The following is a 19481-nucleotide window of genomic DNA, read 5'->3' as shown; positions in this document are numbered from 1 at the left end:
GTTTTTGTTACAAAGTATATTTTATAAACCGATTACGCGAAGAATGATCTTATGTGGTAATGAATGTATTAAAAAATGTTTAAATCTTACAATGGTATAATTTATATACATATAAAGATTTCCTTAAAATTGATACTATAATATTAGTGCAAACAACTAAGTTTATTTAACAAATTATTCTAACATTTTCTATTTATTAAGTTGTCGCGCATCTTTCGCTTGGCTTATGGTATTCTCTCGATATCTGCAAAGATAAATAAGTGTTCTATGTAATCACTGAACCGGTAGATTTTCGTATGATAACGGGGTGATTTCCATTACTGCTATATTCTATTGTTCTGCGACTGGTTCCAAAACTGAGATAACTGACTTTCTTCTTTTTACTTTGTTCCTGTAATTAAAAAATTTCATGATTATTTGAAAGAAATTTGTTCACAAATTAAATTAATTCTCTATTTCTCTTTCATATTTTCTTACATTAAATATAACTTTTGCAGTATCCTCGTATCTTTTGTGAATCTCCTCCTTGCTCAAGACAATTTTTACCTCAGGAGATTCATAATGTGTAGACATTTATGTATATTTTGTATATAATTTTATCAACACATTTAGCATATATTTTTTTTTCTACAATCCTCTCATCTCTTTTAAATCTGTAATTATAAATTTAATTTAGTAGAACAATTCTTCGCACACGAGTATTTAGAATGCTTTTAAGTCTAGATAATTTTAATAGAAAAATGGAAAGAAGTAAAGTTGATTAAAAAAGATAATTTTAGTGTGTTTAATATCATAGTAATATAAAAGCTATAATGATGAAAACAAAACGAAACAGAGAAAGAAAATGAGAAGGCACTTTACTAATTGTAAGATAAAAATATATATGGTACATTGAAAAGCCTTTCGCAAACGGTGATTTTTCGTCATTATTAAAATTACGAACGACTCCCTGAGACTCCTTTTCTTTCTTTTTTTTCTCTTTCTTTTCTTTTTTCTTCCCTGCGACATCAAGAACACGTGTACAGAAGAGACAGGCTTTTGGACTGCGAATGTCCGTTTTATAATTAGCAACCATCGCGAAAATGAGCATCTCTCCCGCTCGAATGTTATATGCGCCTGAGGGTCTCTCACAGACCGAAATTATCATTTAAATGTAACGCCCGTTCTCTTAACGTCACGTTATAAATTATTCCCGTGTCTCCAATATTCTCATCATCGCGATCTCGATTTATATATCTTTACGCGCAATCAATTTACGATTACTCGTACTCGATCTCAATCATCATAGTTCAGTCATAGTTTAGTTTGATTAACGTAATCATGGTGGCATCAATTCTGACCTCAAAAAAGAAAAAACGATATTACGTTTATATCGACGAGATGAAATATTGATATTATTAATATTTATTAATTTATAAGAGAATTTGTCTTCCAGAAAATGTTTCTCCATGACACAGATTATTAACTAATATAACATATATTCTTTATGTACTTGAAATATGTTGAAATATGTCAGATATCTATCAAAAATCTATTTTAAATCGGTTGTCAACAAAATACAGAGCAAACCTATCGGAATAAAACTAAAGGAAAGCTCTATAACATCTCACTCATCTCTCACACACACACAAATTTTATCTTTAATCTATAATATCTTATATCTGCAGAATGAACGCTTTATGTGGGACATGGAAACTTCACGGATTATAGGGTATCGCGCGATTGATGAAAATTCATGAGTAATAATAGTATTTGGCAAATAGCGCGTTATTTGCCAAGCTCGGGCTGCTCTTCAGCATATTATTCCACGGGGATATGGCGATTTCTCGTTTCGCGACACACTTCTCTGATGTGTGTTCGCCGATCTCTTAGAGAAACGCGACTTTTGCGAATAAAATCAGCGAAAAAACGAAGAGCCGAGCACTCAGAAAGAATAATCGTCGAAATCACCTTAGACTTTTGTCTGTCCGCTGTAACTGTTTGCACGTTCTGCAAACAGAATCGGTCGCTCAACAGTTGGAGCAACGCCAGAATCTTTCAGTCTTTTCGGTACACTATTGTATTTCCGGTCGGAGAATAGATCAAGAGAGAAGTATTTCGAACGTGACTTTTTTTTAAGTACCTAGAGGTGTCGGTTCAATTCGTATTCCCGACGAAACACACGTAATGTGATCGAATTTAATTAATTTAAATATATATTAATCGCTTAACTCGGTCTGAACGCGACTGTCAACAGAATCAGCTGATCAGCATCGTCGCGATTGATTGATGTTCCTTCTAATATTATGCGTTGCATTCTATCGAAGTCACGAAGTTTTTTTTCGACCATGCCATTGCACCCTTCCAAATTGCATTGCAATGCAGCCGATGACATTTATTGACATTGATTGACACGTTGCAACAGTTTCGATTCAAGGTCTGCTTAGTACGCATACGGTGGCCTTAATAAAAACGGCAGGGTGTTATTATATCACGATTTATCACGGCGAGGTTTCAATATCGTTCAATAATTTACATTCCTTCCTGAGGAATGCACCGTTAACTTTTCTTTAAATACACATTTCCTCTTGTAAAATCTAATTCGAAGAATTTACTTACGCAGAGCTTACTGATACAAATATGCATTCTATATGCATTCATAAAAAAATGCGTTTATGAAAAAAATGATAAATTCTCTATTTTATTATACGACGAAAAATTCAATAAAATAGCGATTTTTTATTTTGTGTAAATGCTATAATTAAAGCTAAGTCTATGTTGATCGTCGAAAAGTTAATTGTTCTGCAGAAAACTGTGTGCACAATTTATTTATTTATTTTAATTTTTTATATACATATAACTGAGGAGCAAATGTGCACAGATGAAAATTGAAACTGAATTTTATCTTTCGTGAGTTTAACTGCCGCATGAGATAATGATTGCTCAATCTGCTCAGGTGCATTGGCAATCATTTCACTTACATTGCAACACGAACACAGGCACTTGTAAGCTGAATATGTGCGAAGACGGGATTTCCAACTGATAAACAAAAAATTTAAAAACAGTTTTATTTCACAGACTTAAGAGTGAAGTTAATAAAATTCATAAATAATTAATTTAATTCTCGTAACAAAATGTAAAAGAAATTCTTCTATGTTTATTATTATATCCTCTAATCATTGTGCAAATTTGTTATACATATATATTTTTTTATTAAAACAAATAAATATGCACGACGAGTGAAAGTACTTTGTCAATAATTAAAAAATAATATCACTAATGTTATATTACTGTGTTCTTATCCAAATTCCGGCTTTTCCCAATGCGCCTCTGCAATGACATTTACTAATTAATTTTTATCATCAGCATCAGCGTATATAGAACTATAAAAACGCGTGACTCTCATTTTCATAATCTCCTTTCCTTTTAATGGCGAGCATTTTATTCCCCGTTACCGGACTTGTGCAACGATAAACATCGGCAATAAATCATGCATTTGCATAGCAGGAATTTACCCATGCATTCTACATCGTTGCTCACGAAAGATTTGAAATTTTACGATAGCGCGCAATATATACGAATTATATACTCTACATATATGTAAGTGCATGCAAAAATGAGATCAAGATTTCTTTTTATATTCCTAGAATTAAAAAGAGATCTGTCAAACAGCTTTACAGAGGATAGTGCATCTTCTACAAAAAGATCAGATTCACCACAAACAAGGCAAACGTTCGCTGCACAAGCGACCATTTGTGCATTTGTCAGTTTGTGCATTTGTCGTCTACGTGTACATATGTTTTGCTTCTGCATTACGTGGACTCTCGAATAGGTATGCATATGCGATGCGTGCCTGGAGAACCTTACGCGCACGCATGCGGCTGCGGTTGCAGCGAGTTACCAATCAGGCACGATAACGGAAACAATGCATCGGTGCATCGGGATATCGGTGCACTGAGAGAAGGGTGAGGAAGAGAAAAAGAGAGAGGAAAAGGCAGACGACGTGCATGAATCTCTATGACTTGGTTCACGCGCTTATCTTCATCGCGCCTCTTATAATCCTGATGCAGTGGGGGGCGATATCGGAAGCCTCTCTTCGAGACTGCGACTCGCGACTACGTTGTATATTGTATATATGTATATATACGCGAAATTACGTAAATCATTAATTGCGAGAGCAGAGTTCCTTAGACTCATTTCCTCATTAATTCCAAGAGCTGTCGTAGCCTTCGCGAAAAAAAAAAGTAAAATTTATGAAGCTATAATAGAAATTTATTTTAAAAATGGATATACAAAATATATGCATATGTCTTAATAAAAATTCATTTCTTCATTAACTCTAAAAGCTGTTGTAGCCTTCACGAGAAAAAATATGAAGCTATAATAAAAATGCACTAGAAATTTATAAATATAATATATATACAAGATATATATATATCTTTTAATTGAAGTTTAATTAAATGAAGACAAAGACCATATGACGTCACTTTACCACGAATAACTGTTCCGACAGTTGATGAGGAAAATATTATAAGTATAGACTGCGAGACGTTTAAAATTGTTCTTAACTGGAGAGATCACAGACAAAGACCTTGATACCGCGATATAGAAATTGACGTAATGTTTATTGATATTAGATAATAAAAATAATTTCGAGTGCAAAAGGTTGAATAACGCGGCGATAACGGTAAAATTTAATTCGTAATATTACGAAATTTATGACCTCACTATATGCTTGTTGTTCCATAATTCAAGCGGAAATGCCTGAATCGATGTAACCGGAGAATAGAACTTTTTCTCTCCCATACTGCGTCGCGTAACTGCTGAAATACTCGGCAAGAAGATAAGTGCTTGTAGAATCGCGTGAGAGAGACTTATGAATCATATCAGTAGAAGAAAGACCTCTATTGCGTCAAATGTGCTAATGCAATACACTTTCTTCGAGCCATTCGATGACTTTTTAGATAATAAATACATATGATTTTTTTTTAAAGTTTCCTGGAAAATATATTAATAAAAAATGTTCTAGAAATATATAATAAATATGAATTGACGATAATTCAATAATTTCGTACAAGATGTAATAACTTATGATTATTGCGAGAATTATGAAGAACAAAAAATTTATAAAAATTTATTTTTTTCAGTGTTAATCAATATTATTATTCGCACGCTTATTTAAGAATATTCTTTCGAAAATAAATTTGTAGTTTATCTCTTCAGGTGAAATTTAGAAACGTGCCTCATCTTCCGTAAAATTACTTTTCGACTGCTCTAAATTATAAAATATTCGAATTATCAAAGTAATATTATTTCAGTTTACATCTACGAAAGACAGCATCTCGTACAAGCTTCGTCATTGATCACAAGAATAATGAGAGAATGCGTAAGCAATATTAAAAGATAAATAATAAATTCGAGGCAGTAAGAACAAAGACAAAACACAGATGAATTCTTTTAAAATAATCTCTTATATTTTCTCTCAAATTCGGTTAGGTTCTATGTCGTATGAAGCGTGTCATGACATTTTGTGAATGCCAAAATGGGCATTATTGTGTTATTTGGCACGCTTCATACATATAATCTATATACGCGCGTGTATATGATACAATATTTAATACAATATAATTTTTGCGTGTCTGCAACGTACAAAAAAAAGGATTTACATATATCTCGATGCCTTTCTCTTGCATTCTTCGAACATTAAAATATATATCATACACATTTTTATTCTCGTTCTTTAACACCTTACGAGAGATACGATAGTCACAATTGTTTGCAAGATGAAAAAATGTTGACTCGACTATTTTTAATAAGATATTGCGTTCTTGAGCTCTGCCTCGCATATTTTTTTTCTCACAATGTTTTTTAATCACACACACATATACCAATAACAGCAAGACAAAAAATTGGCATATTATTGCAGGATAATCAACAGAAATTCAATATTTTTGCAAAATATGCGATTGGAAAGGCATAGAGATGACGTCGCACACGAGATTAACAAGTTATTTTGCGGGACTTTGGAGGATCTTTAGATGCGAAACAATAAATAAAGAATAGTTGAAATACTGATATTATATGCGCGTGAGGAGGCCACTGGTATATATATGTATATCTCTGTACACTATTTTACTTTCTAATTTGCATCCGCAATTTCATCGAAGATACGATACGACAAATATTATATGTTACAAATATTATCAGACTCGCAATGTCTATGGGGGTTCTTGATTCCTCCTCGCGCGAGAAACTGTAAGGCACGAGCAATTTTAATAAAGGCACCGGGCGAGTTCAGAGGCGCATTCGTCGTGTAAGTTGATCGTATCAAAATATAACTCTCGGTATATGTATACGTATATATATATATATATATATATATATATATATATATATATGTATATATAGATAAATTTTTATGTACTTTCTTTGATATTTTCGCGTTCTAGCTCTTTATCGCTTTTTTTTTTTATTTATATACATACATGCATTCGTACATACATCCATACATGCATTCATACATACATACATACATACATACATACATACATACATACATACATACAAACATACATACATATATATGTATGTATAAACTTTTTTGTACATGTACAATACGAGCATTATGCTTATATATATTTATTTGTGTGTTGTACGGACAATAAAACGAGAGTTTTTACCCAAAGGAAACTCTCTCCCTTTTTATACACTTAAAAAATATTGTTTATATGTACGCTTTACGTCTTTTGTTAACAGACTCTTGTGGGCTGTGGTGTATACGTGACTACATATACAAATACAGGCGGACACACGACAAGCACATTTTTACACACACACATACAAGGCACTTCGGCGGCGAATTTTTCGCGTGATCGAGAATTTTTTCGTCAGTCATACAGCCTTCCTTTACGTAAAATGTATTATGGCATTATGTAATTTATTATGGCTTATAATTACGCGCGAGCGTTTTTATTGTACATTACCGCCTTGACCATTATTAACAATTATAGCCAAAGCGCGAATCTATTTTTCTTATTTGATCTCTCGATCCTCGGATTTGATTGGCGAATCGTGATTTTGCGATAAAAAGATGTGTATTTCTTTGTGTACAAATAATTATTTAATAACAATTAAATAATTAAAAATATGTTCACATTTATATATGTAATTTTTAAAACAGATTGAAAAATCCTGATAAAATGAAATAAAAATATTTCATTTTGCAAAAAAATTTAAAAGAAAGAAATATATATACTTTGATAGCTCTGAGCTACTCTCCATAAAAATAATTATAATTATCATATCTTGAATTTATTATTCGTGAGACGATAAATTAGAGCTCGGTACGAGACGATCGCACAGACAATCATGTTGAATAATGCCACATCACGAATGAGCTCGATTAAGCGTGAATATTGAAACATTAACGTAACTGCCCTGTCTGCAGCAGTGATTTACAGAATTGCCTTTCTTGCTTATCGCTTGGCAACCGCTTGAATATTTAAAAATCCGCTATGAATATCAATTTTCTTGATTTCCGATTCAGCAAATTTGAGCGGCTGATAGACTGAGGAAGTTGAGAAAAACTCATGTTGAACTATGATCAGTATCGCGCAATGTTTTTCCGACTCGAGCAAGGTATCTCTCACATAATCTAATGTGACTTTCTTTAGCATCAACTAACAATGATTCACAAAAGGTTTCCCCCTGATAATTCGCCAGTAAAGTCAGAACGAAAGAAATCGCTTATCTCTTCGAGGATCATAATGCATCTCGACGAATCGCGCCGATTTCAGTGCACAGAAACGAGAATACATTCATACTCTGAAAAACATTTATTTATAGAATTTGTTATGCCTTCTATCATTCCTCCTCATTAGAAATAAAAAAATTATGTTTGTCAGAATTAGGAATTATTTATGCGTTTTCGAATTTAACAAATTAAAAATAATGTATTTAAGAAAATTACGTAAAAAATGCACATTTTAAACGAATTTTTCATATAAATTAATCACATTAGAAATAAAGATTTCTGCTTTTCTGAATTGCTTTTTAATTTCTCTTTTAAACTAAAATGTTTTAAACCATTTTAAAATGAGTAAAACTCAAGGGAATTATTATTATTATACTAATTTAAAAGCTCAAAATTCATAAATAATTCCTAATTCTCTAAATTGTTTTTAATTTTTGTTGCTCCTTCTTTCCTATAAATAAAGCTAATTAAATAGGAGCATTATTATTGTTGATTGTCAGAACGTAGATGTTTGAATATTTCAAACGACAAGAAATATTCGCATGCTCGTTACTTAAATTTAAATACTATTTGTTATATTTTTCAATAATTAACTTGGTTCAATGTCGATGCGTAATCTTCCTCTAGTTACAATTATCGAATCGATATTGAAGGCAAAAAATAAACTTCCATAATTTGAACGTGGAATCGTATATATATAGAAAATGTAGGCATAATTATATCACTTTTAAGTTGATCTATCTTATATAAATACTAATTAAAATCTATACATTATTTTACCACAATAATTAATATTATACAATTTATATGTCCCTGTGATTTATTTGGTCTCGCACTAACTAAGCCTCGTGCGAGTGATATATAACTTTGATATGAATATACAATATTACATAAGGCACATGTGATTTTCTTTCAGAGTTATTCTTATATGTCTTTTCAATTCTTTCTGGCTTATCTTGTCCAACTTTCGATTTTTCTATCAGTCAACGAACTAATTACACTTCATATACGCAATAACATCCCGCATAGTTATCTCTATCGCTTTAAATATTTTAACGACAGACAAATTGATCACGGAATATCTCTTTTAGTTATCATTCGATAAATTAATTCATCAAAAGCAAAGTGCATAACGAACAAACTCATTTATTTTTTATATATCGAAAATCTATTATTTTCTAAAAATATTAATATATATATTTTACACGCGTAATGAATATCTATGCGTCTTTGTTATGTGTTATAAACGTTTTTATATCGTATATCTTATATCGACAAAAAAAGGCACAAGAAGTGGTCTCTGCGGAAGTGGTTTATTTTGTCTCGAATTTCCGTCTCTTCCTTCATGGTTTTTTATTTTCTTTTTTATTTTTTTTTTTTTTCAGATACGGGATTGTATAAAAATAGCTTATTTTTCCCGAATGGCGGCGTCGATTAATTAAACTTTCTTTTTTAAAAACAACATTGACATATCTATTAAGTGTACATCCTTGCAGAAATCTGAGAAATCTGATGCGACGGAAATACGATAATGTGTCACGTTTCTTCCCGGTTTTCTCGATATGTACATATTTACATATTTACATTATCATTTAACAGAAAACAATAAAAAGTGAGAACGAGAAATAGACAACAATTGCCAAACAGTGAGAAAAGGGGGATAGAAAAGCGATGACAAAGAGTTATCATTGTAACACTAATGTGATATGCGCATGTATGACGCATATGCGCGCGTGGAAGAAATTGTTTGAGCAATTAAATGATTTTCGCAGATCGACTGTACATATTCGCAATCAGTGATGTGCGCGAGCAGTTCGCAGAAAACCATGGATGGCATGTCATATCCTACCGAGAAATCATATAATCTACCCGCCAGCTACGGGTAGTTTTCTGTGTAATACATAGAGGAAACTTATAATCTGAAAACCTCGTTTTTTTTTTCATCTGACGCAATGCATCGTCGAGCACAATATGTAATAATAGAAAATATGAAAAAATTGAAAATTCGTTTAGCCAAATATGCTATGAAAAAATCGTCAAAAAAATCTTGCAAGGAGAAATTTAAATTAATTTTTTTTTTTCAAATTTCTTTAATAAATCCGTGTAGAATATATAATGCCTATTTCCAGTTATTACATAACGTGCTGCACAACGATCCATGCGAGAGAATGCTTCGGTCGAGGCATTTCTTTCCGCGAATTTTCCTTCGATGCGTTGCAATAATGACTGCAGCTGACATAATTCTATAATTATAGCGAACGAGCGTTCGACCTCTAAACGGCCTAGCCGCGCGATAACCACCAGGTTCTAATCTCGACGATAAAGCGGTGAGAAAAAGATTCGTCAGGATATCTTTACGATTTTTTGTTTGTAGAACAGAGAAGAAGTGGGACGATGGCGAGGGGGGGGAAGAGGGTCTCGGAGCAAGTCTGATGAAGTCGGAAGAAGACGCGAAGCCGAGGACGCGACCATGTATAATCTCCTTCCACGCCTCAGCTCGTCCAATGGCCGATTAAAACTTTATCGCGATGTATAACGCGGCATCGACGATCCGCGGAAATGATAAATGCTTACGTGGCCTGCTACGTGTAGCAGATCACGTATACCGATCAATTTTTTTCACCTACGAGGAACCCGCCAATTCGATTTAATTTAACTACATATGTATAATCGCATCTTTTTTTTAAAATTTTTAAAACAAATGCGTCTCAATAAGATGGAAGAAAAGAAATACAGACATGACGATTGATCGTTATACTACGAGCTTGCTGGTTTCCGTTCTCTGCGTTTGATTAGAAGGGAGAGTTCAGAAAGAGACAGGAAGTTACATGTAGAGCGAAGATACGCTGACGAACGCACTCCCTTGCGGAAACCCTGTATACAAACCTATATCAGGTCTCCAGGAAACCGGTACTCGCAGATTAAGCTCGAAATCATAGTTGCGACTTTGACTCTCGTCGAAGTTACAGATTATTTGGCAATTGTTGTTGTAACTATTATTATTGTTGTTGTTGTTGACATTGTGGCTGCTGACGGGAGATAGATTCCGCTGGTCCAGACATTTCTTCACAGGTTTGCTCACGGGGTTGTCCAAATAAGGCTTGAACGTGATAGCATCTGGATTATTCGAAGCCGACACGGTGCTCGGTTTCAGGATCAGCTCCGTCCGGGAGGGAGATAGTTCCCGAGTCGATCTCGGTTTCACGAGACAAAGAGGTGTATCTTGAGGAGGTGCATCGTAACAATCGTCCGCATCCGAAACCCTTTCGCAGAATCTTTTTGACGACGGCATTCCGTCGTAGCAGCAAGAAAACGTATAATGCTGCCTCTTCAGCGGCGAAAATCTCTGCTCGCATCCTTCAGAAAGATTAGATACCTCGGAATTTGCTCTGGGTGAATAACAGTGTGTTTTAACTGAAGATTCCATATAACAGAATTCTTTCAAAGACAGCTCTTGATAAGAGGATGTCGTCGAAGTCGTAGTACGACTGTCCACGGAGCAAGAAAGATTGCAAGGACCTACTGGTTCTACTTCGGAGGACGATTCCATTCCGGTAAAGTGTTGATAGTACAAAGGATGTGGAGGAGAACTGATATCGCAGCCAAAAACGTGCGGTGGCGATCGTTCATGTTCCATTTCAAACCGATCACGTAGCAGCGAAACGCAGTTCGAGACGTAATTCGTCGTCGTCAGATCCAACGGTGAGTCACCGGAAGCGACATCCTGGACAGGACCTAATCGTTGACGTGAATCTCCTCGAAGGGCGATTTCGTCCCTGAGTTCCGCCTCTTGTTCCAACCACTTTTGTACCTGACGACGATTTATACCAAATTTTCTCGCGGTGGCTCGTTGATTCTCCTTCACTTCCTTATCTCGATGGAAAGCATCGAGAACGTCGAGTTTAAAGCGCAAGGGGAAAGATCGTCTGCGAGTGAAATTACCGGACGAATTCAAGCTGCCGGCCGAAACGAGGGGATCCATCTCGCTATCGGAGCAGCTACTCCTGTATCTTCCGACGCTAACAGAATCACGAGGACTCGACGGCAAAGAGTAGCCGTTGCGATCGTATATAGGACTCACCGGTCCTGAACTACCTACTAATAATTCGCCAGTAGATGGTCGTCGATAATCAATGCACGAGGTTGCGGTAGCTTCCTCTCCATCGTACACTTCTTCCTCATCCAAGTGTATCTCTTCTTTGATTACCGTCGTACAGTATTCCGCTTTTTCCAGCACCTTTTCCTCTTTCTTCTCCTCGATATGCCGCGTCGTCTCCTCCGACTCTCTCTCCTGCTGGTGCAGAAGCGACGGGATCGGCTTCTCGGAATTCAGCGGTGAACATGGGTGTGCGTGCTCATGCACGTGCACGTGCAAGTACGGGCTCGCGGGGGCTCGCGAGGAATCAACAAAGTGAACGGACGAGGAACTGCCGCTGTCGGCTGCTCGAAGCGATACAGGCGAGAGTGGGGCCTGTGGGCCACCGGGGGAGTCTGTCGATTCGTACGGTCCTGACACGGTCGTCGCCGCTGTGTCTGGGCTCGCTGGCTCTGTCTTTATCATCGACGGCGCTAGTAGCAAACCGTATGATCTCCCGTCAAACGAATCGACGTTCCCATAACTTTGTTCCCGCTGCTGCGGATGATGATTCGGCGAATGATTCACGCCGTATCGATGCTCCTGAGATGGCGAATGGTAACTTGTCAAAGTTTGATATACCTTCACCTCGTTCCTACCGCCAAATATTGCTGAAGCTGCCTCTACATCTCGCTGTCCATCTCCATTTAATACGTAGTAATTACGATCTTGATCCACTTGCGTAGCTGGATATCCATGAATCTCTGGCATATGCACTCTGTCCTCGAGCTCTAAATGGAGACGTTGTTGTTCCGACGAATATTCTTGATAACTCACGGACGCGACGCATAGGGGCAAAGTCGTGCCGATGGTAGTAGTCTGACGGCTATATTGGGGCGAGGAGGGTGCACTGCCATGCGGAGGATGAAGAGGTGGGGGCCCTTGCTGTGTAGTCAGCTCGTCGCCGTGCTGTCTGGCGAGGTTGAGGTTCAAGGCCGGCGTTGCTGGAGTCACGGTATTCCCTGTAGCTTCCGTCATAGTGCCGTCCGATTGAGAACCCGTGGAAGAAATGGTCGAAGAGATCCCAGTGCTTCCATTTTCAACGCTACTCCTGAGCTGTTCCTCGCATTGTAGCCATTTTTGTATTTGACGACGATGAATATTGTATTTCCTCGCGGTGGCACGTTGATTCTGACGGCAATCCTTGTCGTGTCTGTAGGAATCCAGTACCTTGATTTTAAAAGCTGTTGTGAAAATACGTCTGGTGCCCATAACGCCCACAGATTTTCGCATATTCTGATGCTGGTGCTGCTGATGCGCCGATTGCTGATGCTTCGAATGAATCATTTTCACTGATTGTGAGCTATCCTCACTGAGCATATCTCACTCACGTCATATATATAAATAGGTCATGTATTTTGATTTAAAATATTACACATACGTAAACTTAAATTCGCACCTGTATAATAGTCGTCACGTCAACCATAAAACCGAGTCCGACAGTAACGCAGATAACAACTACCACAAAGTTTGAGACCGGCACTGTCAACGATACACGAGGATACCTTAACGCTTAACATTGCACGATGCGATCTGGCGGCGCCGGAGTTCCTTTTAGGTCTTGGATGCCGTAACTAATTTTCATCCCCACCATCAGCGAGAACTGCCGCCGCTTCCCACTGGTCTTTCCCCTCTCCGCTCTAACGCCGTCTCTCGCTCTCTTGTTCCCTTGAGACCTCTCTTCTCGCACACTCTTCCATATATCTCCCCCACTCGTTCGTCAGTTCACTGTTGTCTGCGTTCAACTTATCGCCTTTGTACCGTTCTCTCTCTTTCTATCTAATGTTCCCTCGACTCCCCGTTGCCCCCATTCGTACAGCACGGGCGCTAGTTTATCGCCGAAGGCGGCTACTAGTCATTCTTCTTTCTCTGTGCCACCGACCTAACTGCCTCTCTTTCTATAGATCTCTTGTCATCCTACCTCTCGCTCGCCTCTGTCTAACTGCCCGCAGGCACACATACACCCTCCTCTCTGTCCTCTCCTTTCTCTTCTTCCCTTTCACACCTCGGCTGGGTAAGACTCCGCCATTTTGTGGGCTCACTTCCGTTAATGACGCGCGCGGGAAACGTCACGCCGGCGTGACGACGACGCTCTCGGCGCCATGTTGTCTGCTGTGAATGTCTGACTGCATGCCTGCCTGCCGCGCCGCTTAGCAGCTCGCTGTAGCAGCCAGCTTGGAGCCTCGATTTTTGTTCGCCTTTCTCCTCCACAGCCGATCGCGCCTCTCCGTTCGACTTCTCTATATACACGAGATTAAGAATACGCATGGAATGCGTAGCATTCTGAACTTTCTGAACTACAATTCCTTATACAGAAAACTTATTCTACGAAAGAGTAGGCGCGCAATTTAGATTAGGTCGTAAATGTATGCCCTACGAAGTACAAGCAACTAAATACAATACGCATATCTGACTCAATTGTAGCATAGAAAACTGTATAGTCAAAGGCACAAAGATGGCTAATAGATGAGGAAGTTTTATCTTCCAGGAAAAGCGCTTATGGCCATGCCAGCTTATAGCTGATGCCGCAGACTTATATTGGATTTAAAATCATCTGTATTATAATTAAAGTAAACGATATTATTTCGCTAGCTAAAATTAGTAATCCATTAGGTTTACCGTTACCGCGCATTTAATATTTATATATTATTCTATCCACTCCCCTTCTTTTTCCTCGTCTCACGCTGTTAAAGCTTTTGAATGAGATTTTGAGGTATACGATAACCTCTTGCATATATGCGCCATGGAATGAGATCATGTTGTTTTTGTGGCGTGAGCCGACAGTTAATATGTTTAGCTTCACGCGCCGTTGCCATGTCTCTTAGCTACACGTAGGCCGCAACGCATACACGAACACGCGGAGAGAGAGAGACCCGCGAGGCAATGACGCAAGCCGCACAAGCTCGCATATACTTCGATGAACGAACGCGCGAGCAAGATAGACCGATAAAAAGAAACGGACGGAGGCCTCGTAAATTTCCACGATTCGCGCCACCGGCAGAAACCAAGGATGCCGACGAATCCTCTCTTCTCTCTCGCAAAGTTCTCTGAAGAGGCACCCTATTCTAGTTCCAAGAATCATGACGGCTATATGCGCATAAATAAGTTTAGATTATAAGCTGTAGATTGCGATTTCAACGAGTGGCGCTCTTTATTCTTGCGATAGAAGATGTTCATGTTAGTTCATGTATGTATATATTGTAGTTATTTTCTCCGATATCACGGTATCGTTTATCGCTTCTTTCATTCGCAACATGTCATAGTTCACAAAAATTTGTCCGCAATCAATTCGCTATTATCGAGCTTCTACGCCGAATCTACGTTGCTTTGATTCGAAACGCAAATATTTATAAAACTATAAATACCATGGAATAATGTGCGGAAAATCATATCTGACGAAAACATGATATAGAGTGCCAAATATCAATTACTAAATTAGAAACGCAGCTTGTCTACTTTACTACCTATATATATATCCTATATCCTTAACAAATAATACAGACAGTTGAAAAATTAACGAAATAAGAAATTAATAACGCGATTAAAAGTAAAAGTCAATTTGGAGAGTAATAAAAATTAGATAGACGAAACACAAGTTCTGGCAAGTTATCGAAATACGAAACATAAAATTGCAAAATAATGTGAATTTTTGAACGACTGCCAACTTCACCAAAACTTAACAGGATTCTGAGACCAGATTCAATCGTCCTCACCAAGTGAGCGTTTTGTAGGTGACCGCTTGTCTCGTCTTTGCCAAGACATCTGAGCCTTTCTTCCACGAGTCAAAGACGAAAAGATTTCTGTAATATATTTTTTGCGCCACGTACTGATCCCTCGTATTCCTTCTTCTTTGATCTCGCAACTATTTTTTAATAGTAGAATTTTCGCAGTTCGTTTATCGTGAATAAGAAGAGTTAGGTAAAGGTCACATGTATCGAGTTGAAAACAAGGTGTCGTAAGTCGAGACTTCGGTAAATAGACTTGACGTCTTTCTTTTTTCCTTGTCGTTGCGTTTTATCAATCCTATAGAACCTCCTTTTTTCCGCCAGTCATGTCTGTACATAAGTACGTGGAAGAAAGCGCGGAAAGCGAAGGCTACAACGATCGTGAGCGAATGAGCGAACGCAAAGCAAAGGACGAAGAGAGAGAGAGAGAGAGAGAGGATGGTCGATGTACATCATTTGGGCGCCGAGAAGTCTGGCGCGACCAAGCCAGGCCAGAGGCGCGTCTCTGGTTACGCGACTATTTGGGGCGCCAAGCTAGTGGCTGCGACGGTGCAGCGGGTGAACGGGGATCATGAAAGGACGGCGGAACAAGGAAAGGAGGAGAGGAGAGGAGGAGGGTGTAGGTAGGCGTCCGAGCAATGTCCACCGCGCTCAAGAGAGGTCTGCAGGGCCGGAGAATGGGGAGAAAAGAGGGAGGTCTCCACCGAAGGGGACCTCCGCAGGCCACATTCCAGAAGAATGCGAGTTTTCAAACATGCCTGGCCTGCGTGAATATAGGTCCATGACCGATCCTGTAAACGCATACTACGATCTCTCTCGACGAGCTCCGAGGCCTGCGAGCTGCATTCGTCTCCCTCGTCCCGTCTCGTCTTTTCTATGTCGACCGCTCGAACGATTCCCCCTAATGGCGTGTCCCTTCCCCCCTAGTGCTGTTCTAGCGCGCACACAGATGCGTATACATATATAAACCTTCTCTCTTCCCTCTTCTCCGTCGTACTCTCCCTTTCCTCGTCCCTCGCGCTAACCCGGACGACCAGGCCGACCGAGCTGGCGACACCCTGTCTGGCAAGACCGGCCGGCGGACAAAAGAGGGGGCGCCCAGCGTTGCCACTTACTCGGACTTCGTGCTGCGCCTACCTTCGGCCCCAAGGACAAATCCGACGAGCCGTGCCAGCCGTCGTGCCGCACTAGGCGACTGCCGGTCTGCCTCGATGTTTTCCTTACTCGATGCTCGCTGCCGATATTATTTTCAGCGAATACTCTCGTTTACTCACGAAGGAATATGCGACACAGAGATTGAGAACAGATAGATGAGAAAAGATAAAGAGAAAAATACAAAAAAACTCGTCGTGTAATTAGTTCACGACTGAACCTAACTAAACATTTAACTGAACATAATATAAGCTAAAAAAACGAACTCATAAATTGCTCGATAAAATGTTAACGTTATTGCGTTCTGTTGACGCGGGAAATTGACAGGAAGACATTCTGTTTCAAGGACACATAGGTGGAATACCTGAACGATGAATCGTGCCTATGTAACTACGCGAAGGTCGATCCACGCAGGTGCCTTCTTGCAGCACGGTGGACGTGTTTGAAAGAGAATCTCATAATGATCAGCAAACGCAAGAATAGCGATATGTTGCGAATGGAAGAAGCGATAAACGACCATGATACTTGGAGAATAACTATACATATGTGAACACTCATCTTCTATCCAGAGTAAAAAGCGCCACTCGTTGAAATCGCAATCTACAGCTTATAATCTAAACTTATTTATGCGCATGCTTTAACTGGAAGAACGCTACACGTGCACCATACAAATACATTTACATTAGTACGCATACATACATACATACATATATACAGCGGGTATATTTATGTGTCTTGTGTGCGTGCATAGCATCGAATCTAATCGTACATATAAACAGGGACGGATCAATCTGTGCGTTAAACGTGTACTTATATACATTTTTAAATATTATCAATTGGATAATTTATATTTCGATAATCTGAATTAAGAAAAAGCAGCTTGATGCAATCCTTATGAAATCTTGATTGCTTGATGAAAGATTACTTAATAAACTGAGATCTAAATTTAATAATTAACTAGCATAGTCTGCTAATTTCTTATTATACATTGTATTTCTTTAAACATTACTGCAGAATATTTTTTTTTCCTGCAATGTTATTTTAAGATAAAAATATCATGAGTTAATTATATCAACTACAGTTTACAGCAATATTAAATTAAACAGTAATGTTAAATTAAAATTTCCTGAAATATTATTTCAGGATAAAAATATCTTGAGTTAATTATGTCAACTACAGTTTGCAGTAATATTAAACAGTAACGTTAAATAAAAAATATCCTGAAATGTGATTTCCGGATAAAAATATCCCGAATTAATTATACAACTACAGTTTGCAGTAACATTTAAAGAAATGAAATGTTAATAAGAAATTAACAGAGTATGCGAGATAATTATTCGATAATTCAATCAGCTCTTGCGCGCTATATTAGCGAATGACTCGAAGAATCGACGGCACGCAAAGCTTTTTATAACTTGCGTTATATTCCGATAACGATAATGCACACAATGTGCTCTTATTTGTGTTCCAGCATATAATTGAAAGCGATTCGCTCATCCCTCGGCTAACCAGAGGAGAGCCGAGGAAATAATTTACGATCCTATATGATTATAATCGTAATTTCCTAATGTTGTAAAATTATCGAAACATAAATTCCCAATTACAGGATACGTTACATATTACCAAAGGTTCGGTAGATTTGGTCATGTAAAAAAAAAAAATTAACACGGAGAGATATACCTTCTCCGTAGGCGGTCGTATACGATGGCGCCTACTCGCTCGCATACCTACCTACCTGCGGTACCCCAAGGTAGGTTGAACCTCGCAGGCGGAGCCGTTGCAACGGCTTCTCGAAACTTTCGTTTCAGCGAGATTCCTCCGACCGTGCGAGAGGGAGATATACTAATACCATGCTCGCTCTCTTACTGTTTATCGCTCGCTGCTATCGCGAGGCGAATATTAGAGAAAGGAACAGAACGCACGGACGGACTGTCAGATGTCAGATGATCGGTGGATGTGGCTGTGCGGAAAAAAACCCGCAGGCATAGAGTGTGTGTGGGTTGAGTATGTATGTGTGCTGAGTATATGTGTGTGTGTGTGTGTGTGTGTGTGTGTGAAAGAGAGACAGAGAAAGAAGCGTTATCGTGCGAGAGTCGACATCGACACTGACACGAGCTGAGCGAGCCACGGTCGGTTTCTACGCAAAGTCTCACGCACACATCGCGCACGCACACGCGCTAACCTTATCTTATCATGGGTGAAGACGTATCGAGGTTGGCTGCCGCAGTGTTCGCCTTCGAGGTACCAACAGACTCGACGACGACGACGACGACTCCAATACATATACGTTATGTATGTATTGGCCAACGCACTCTATGTATTTCGCCTCTTGTCATCTTCTGTTTCTTGGAAAGGAGAGGATTTCACGAGGACGATGAAGCTCCAGACGTGGTGTACCGCACGACGTAGAAGCTCTTCTGGAAGTCGCTTTATCGGTTGAGCAATTACAAGGAACAATACACGTCATAAAAGACGCTGTTTTATCCGGGGAACTTGGCGTTATCTTGGAAGTGGAGTGGTCGATCAATAGGAATAGGGAAAATGCAATGCAAAATGCTTGCACATTTTCACCTAGATATCTTCTAAAATATATACGCTTTTGTTGCCTTAATGTAGGATTCTGTAATAAATCAATTTTTTATTAGTACAAAAATATTAATATTAGTATTTTTAATATTATTATTAATATTTTTAATAATAATATTAAACAAAAAATTCAAAAGAATTATATATAGTT

General features: G+C 38.3%; 2 protein-coding genes across 2 annotated transcripts; both read right to left on the bottom strand.

Moving 5' to 3' along the window:
- Positions 1 to 265: 265 nt before the first annotated feature.
- Positions 266 to 19219, bottom strand: LOC145938027 (uncharacterized). The gene is made up of 4 exons (XM_083041342.1): positions 18927 to 19219; positions 891 to 3018; positions 478 to 653; positions 266 to 391 (listed from the first exon to the last, which is right to left on the bottom strand). The coding sequence occupies exons 3-4, from the start codon at positions 571 to 573 to the stop codon at positions 266 to 268; spliced, it is 222 nt and encodes a 73-aa protein (XP_082897468.1). The 5' UTR covers positions 574 to 653; positions 891 to 3018; positions 18927 to 19219.
- LOC145938024 (uncharacterized) lies at positions 8999 to 17722 on the bottom strand. Its single transcript, XM_083041340.1, has one exon. The coding sequence runs from the start codon at positions 13185 to 13187 to the stop codon at positions 10557 to 10559; it is 2631 nt and encodes an 876-aa protein (XP_082897466.1). The 5' UTR covers positions 13188 to 17722; the 3' UTR covers positions 8999 to 10556.
- Positions 19220 to 19481: the final 262 nt, after the last annotated feature.

The sequence above is a fragment of the Prenolepis imparis genome, unplaced genomic scaffold (assembly GCF_030444845.1).
Source record: "Prenolepis imparis isolate NDT839.2.m4 unplaced genomic scaffold, iyPreImpa1.0 SCAF_7, whole genome shotgun sequence".
Classification (NCBI taxonomy): Eukaryota; Metazoa; Arthropoda; class Insecta; order Hymenoptera; family Formicidae; genus Prenolepis; species Prenolepis imparis.
Note: the sequence above shows the minus strand (reverse complement) of the source record. Positions and strands in the feature narration are given on the sequence as shown.

Bases quoted from the DNA above. Each gene is read 5' to 3' on its own strand.
- LOC145938024 (XM_083041340.1), bottom strand. From the start codon at position 13,187: ATGCTCAGTGAGGATAGCTCACAATCAGTGAAAATGATTCATTCGAAG.
- LOC145938027 (XM_083041342.1), bottom strand. From the start codon at position 573: ATGTCTACACATTATGAATCTCCTGAGGTAAAAATTGTCTTGAGCAAG. The intron at 392-477 runs GTAAGAAAATAT...TTTTAATTACAG, and splicing joins CTGCAAAAGTTATATTTAAT to GAACAAAGTAAAAAGAAGAA.